At 55.3% G+C, this 3,391-nt stretch overlaps 1 protein-coding gene across 1 annotated transcript in view; it reads left to right on the plus strand.

The window, feature by feature from the left end:
• Positions 1 to 6: 6 nt before the first annotated feature.
• PPIE (peptidylprolyl isomerase E) overlaps positions 7 to 3,391 on the plus strand; it is a 5,641-nt gene continuing 2,256 nt past the window's right edge. The window contains 9 exon segments of the mRNA XM_057383747.1: positions 7 to 41; positions 112 to 210; positions 1,180 to 1,223; positions 1,792 to 1,818; positions 2,004 to 2,085; positions 2,584 to 2,684; positions 2,776 to 2,899; positions 2,993 to 3,195; positions 3,197 to 3,287. Coding sequence (XP_057239730.1) covers positions 11 to 41; positions 112 to 210; positions 1,180 to 1,223; positions 1,792 to 1,818; positions 2,004 to 2,085; positions 2,584 to 2,684; positions 2,776 to 2,899; positions 2,993 to 3,195; positions 3,197 to 3,287 — 802 coding nt within the window. The 5' untranslated portion in view covers positions 7 to 10.

Raw genomic sequence — 3,391 nt, forward strand, 5'->3', positions numbered from 1 at the left:
CCGGGGCGCGATGGCGGCCACCAAGCGGGTGCTGTACGTGGGTGAGTGGCGGGGCCGGGGCAGCCCCCGGGGGCCGCCGGCGGTGCCCGGTGACCGCTGACCGCCCCGCAGGCGGGCTGGCCGAGGAGGTGGACGAGAAGGTTCTGCACGCCGCCTTCATCCCCTTCGGAGACATCACCGACATCCAGATCCCGCTGGATTACGAGACGGGTGCGTGCTCGGGGGGCCGGAGCATTCCCGGGGTGCGGATTGGGGCCGGAGCATCCTCGGGGTGCGGATCGGGATGGCAGCGATGTTCTCGGGAATCGGATTGGGGTGGGAGCAGTGTTTCCCGGGATGGGGACGGGATGGGATTCCCGGGGTGCGGATTGGGGTGGGAGCGATGTTCCCGGAATTCGGATTGGGGTGGGAGCGATGTTCCCGGAATTCGGATCGGGATGGGAGCGGTGTTCCCAGGATGGGGACGGGATGGGATCCGCGGGATGCGGATCGGGGTGGGAGCGGTGTTCCCGGGATTCGGATTGGGGTGGGAGCGGTGTTCCCGGAATTCGGATTGGGGTGGGAGCGGTGTTCCCGGGATGGGAACGGGATAGGATCCCCGGAGTGCGGGTCGGAGTGGTAGCTGGATTCCCGGGGTTCTTACTGGGGTGAGAGCGGTGTTCCCGGGATTCGGATCGGGGTGGGAGCGGTGTTCCCGGAATTCGGATTGGGATGGGAGCGGTGTCCCAGGATGGGGACGGGATGGGATCCGCGGGATGCGGATCGGGGTGGGAGCGGTGTTCCCGGGGTGCGGATTGGAGTGGGAGCAGTGTTCCCGGAATTCGGATTGGCGTGGGAGTAATGTTCCCGGGATTCGGATCGGGGTGGGAGCAGTGTTTCCCGGGATGGGGACGGGATGGAACCCCCGGGGTGTGGGTTGGGGTGGCAGCGGTGTTCCACAGGGCACGGATCGGGATGGGAGCGGTGTTTCCCGGGGTGCGGATTGGGGTGGGAGCGATGTTTCCCGAAATTCGGATTGGGGTGGCACCAGCATTCCCGGGATGGGATCTCCGGGGCGCGGATCGGGGTGAGAGCGATGTTCCTGAGGTTTGTACTGGGGTGGGAGAGATGTTCCCGCGATGCAGACGGGTTGGAATCCCCGTGTAGAATCCCCCTGACTCTCCCCTTCCCTCCCTCCAGAAAAGCACCGGGGATTCGCCTTTGTGGAGTTCGAGCTGGCAGAGGTGAGCACCCACCAAATGCTTGAGCCTTTTGGGGTTTTTGCTCCCCTTTGGGATGGATCCTTTTCCCGTCGGAGGCAGTCTAAGAAATCGGGTGTGGGTTACCCACCACGGCATTAAGACTCTGCTCCTCCACCTTCCCCCTTTTCCCATTTTCTTTTGGGTTGAAATTCCCACTTTTCCCATTTCCAAACTGCTYCCCAGCCACCATCCCTGGGTGGGTTTCTTGGCTTTATGGCCACCATGGGCTGTCACGTATTTTTCCTTTTATAATCTGACCTGGGCTTTGTGCACAAACCTCACCTCCTCTCCCAAATGCTCATGGCAGCAATAAAACATCCTAAATACAAGGGGTTTACTGGCCTTTGGAAAATGAGACCCATGTGGGTGGGATTTGGATATGGCTTTTACAAAATCCATCAGTTCAGACATCCCTGGGATAGAGGAGCTTTGAGAAAACCTTTATAATGAGGTTTATAATAATCATCTTTATAATGAGCTGCTGGGACATGGCTGTGCTGAGAAGAAACGTTAATAATGGTTTTATTTTGTTTTTTTTTTTTTTTGGCAGGATGCAGCAGCAGCTATTGACAACATGGTATGGGCCCTGTTCCCACTCCTGTTCCCATTCCTGTTCCCACTCCTGCTCCCTGTTCCATGGGATTTGAGGTTCTGGGCTGCAGAGAGAACACAAACTGTGCCATCTGCAGGGCTTTGGGGGGGCACGGTGGGTTTTTACCTTTTGGGGGGGCTTTGTTGTGCGTTTTTTCCCCCTCTCTCCAGAACGAGTCCGAGCTCTTTGGCCGCACAATCCGGGTGAACCTGGCCAAACCCATGAGGATTAAAGAAGGATCATCCAGGCCTGGTGAGCTGGGGTTGGAGAGGGGAAGAACATTCTGGGGAGGGGGAGAACATCCCTGGGAGGGGAAGAACATTCTGGGGAGGGGAAAAACATCCCTGGATGGGGGAGAACATCCCTGGGTAAGGGAGAACATTCTGGAGAGGAGGAGAACATTCTGGGGTGTGGGAGAACATTCCTGAGAGGGGGAGAACATTCTGGTGTGTGGGAGAACATTCTGGGGTGTGGGAGAACATTCCTGAGAGGGGGAGAACATTCTGGAGAGGGGGAGAACATCCCTGGGTGCAGGAGAACATTCCTGGGTGGGGGAGAGCATTCCTGGGTGAAGGTGAACATCCCTGAGAGGGGGAAAACATCCCTGAGAGGGGGAAAACATCCCTGGATGAGTAAAAATATCTCTGTTTGAGGGAGAACATCCCTGGGAGGGGGAGAACATGCCTAGGGATGCTCAGAGCTCCTTCAGATCAATTCCTGTGCTCTGACCTTTCCTTTTTGTGGCTGCAGTCTGGTCAGATGATGAATGGCTGAAGAAGTTTTCAGGGAAGACTTTGGAGGAGAACAAGGAGGAGGGAGGAGGAGAAGCCCCCAAAGCAGAGGCGCAGGAGGTGGGAAAAACAACCAGAAAAAATCAGAGTGTAATGCCTCTCCAGGCAGAAATGTCACCTCAACTTGGCTTTTTATTCTTTTCCTGCTCAGGATGAACCTCCTGCCAAGAAATCCCGGGTCAACCCGCAGGTTTTCATGGACATCAAGATTGGGAACAAACCGGCGGGGCGGCTGCGGATCCTGCTGCGCTCCGACGTGGTGCCCATGACCGCGGGTGAGGAGCGAGGAAAAAGCTCAACCTCCCCTCCTGGTGACTCCCAGGGCTGCCACAACTCTCAATTCCACCCTTTCACCCCCMAAAAAACAGAGAATTTCCGCTGTCTCTGCACCCACGAGAAAGGGTTTGGCTTCAAAGGCAGCAGCTTCCACCGGGTCATCCCCCAGTTCATGTGCCAGGCTGGGGATTTCACCAACCACAACGGCACCGGTGGCAAATCCATCTAYGGCAAGAAATTTGATGATGAAAACTTCATTCTCAAGCACACAGGGCCAGGTAAAACCATCTGCAGGCAGGGACTGGAGAGAAAATGTCTCAGCATCGTGCAGGGACCAAATTTGGGTTGTTTTGGCCATGTTGATAGCAGCAGCCCTGAATTATAATTGTAATTATAATAGTAATTATAATWGTAATTATAATAGTAATTATAATTGTAATTATAATTGTAATTTTAATTGTAATTTTAATTGTAATAATAATTATTATAAG

Source organism: Malurus melanocephalus, unplaced genomic scaffold, assembly GCF_030028575.1.
Source record: "Malurus melanocephalus ecotype Western Australia unplaced genomic scaffold, MMel_1.1 scaffold_658, whole genome shotgun sequence".
NCBI lineage: Eukaryota > Metazoa > Chordata > Aves > Passeriformes > Maluridae > Malurus > Malurus melanocephalus.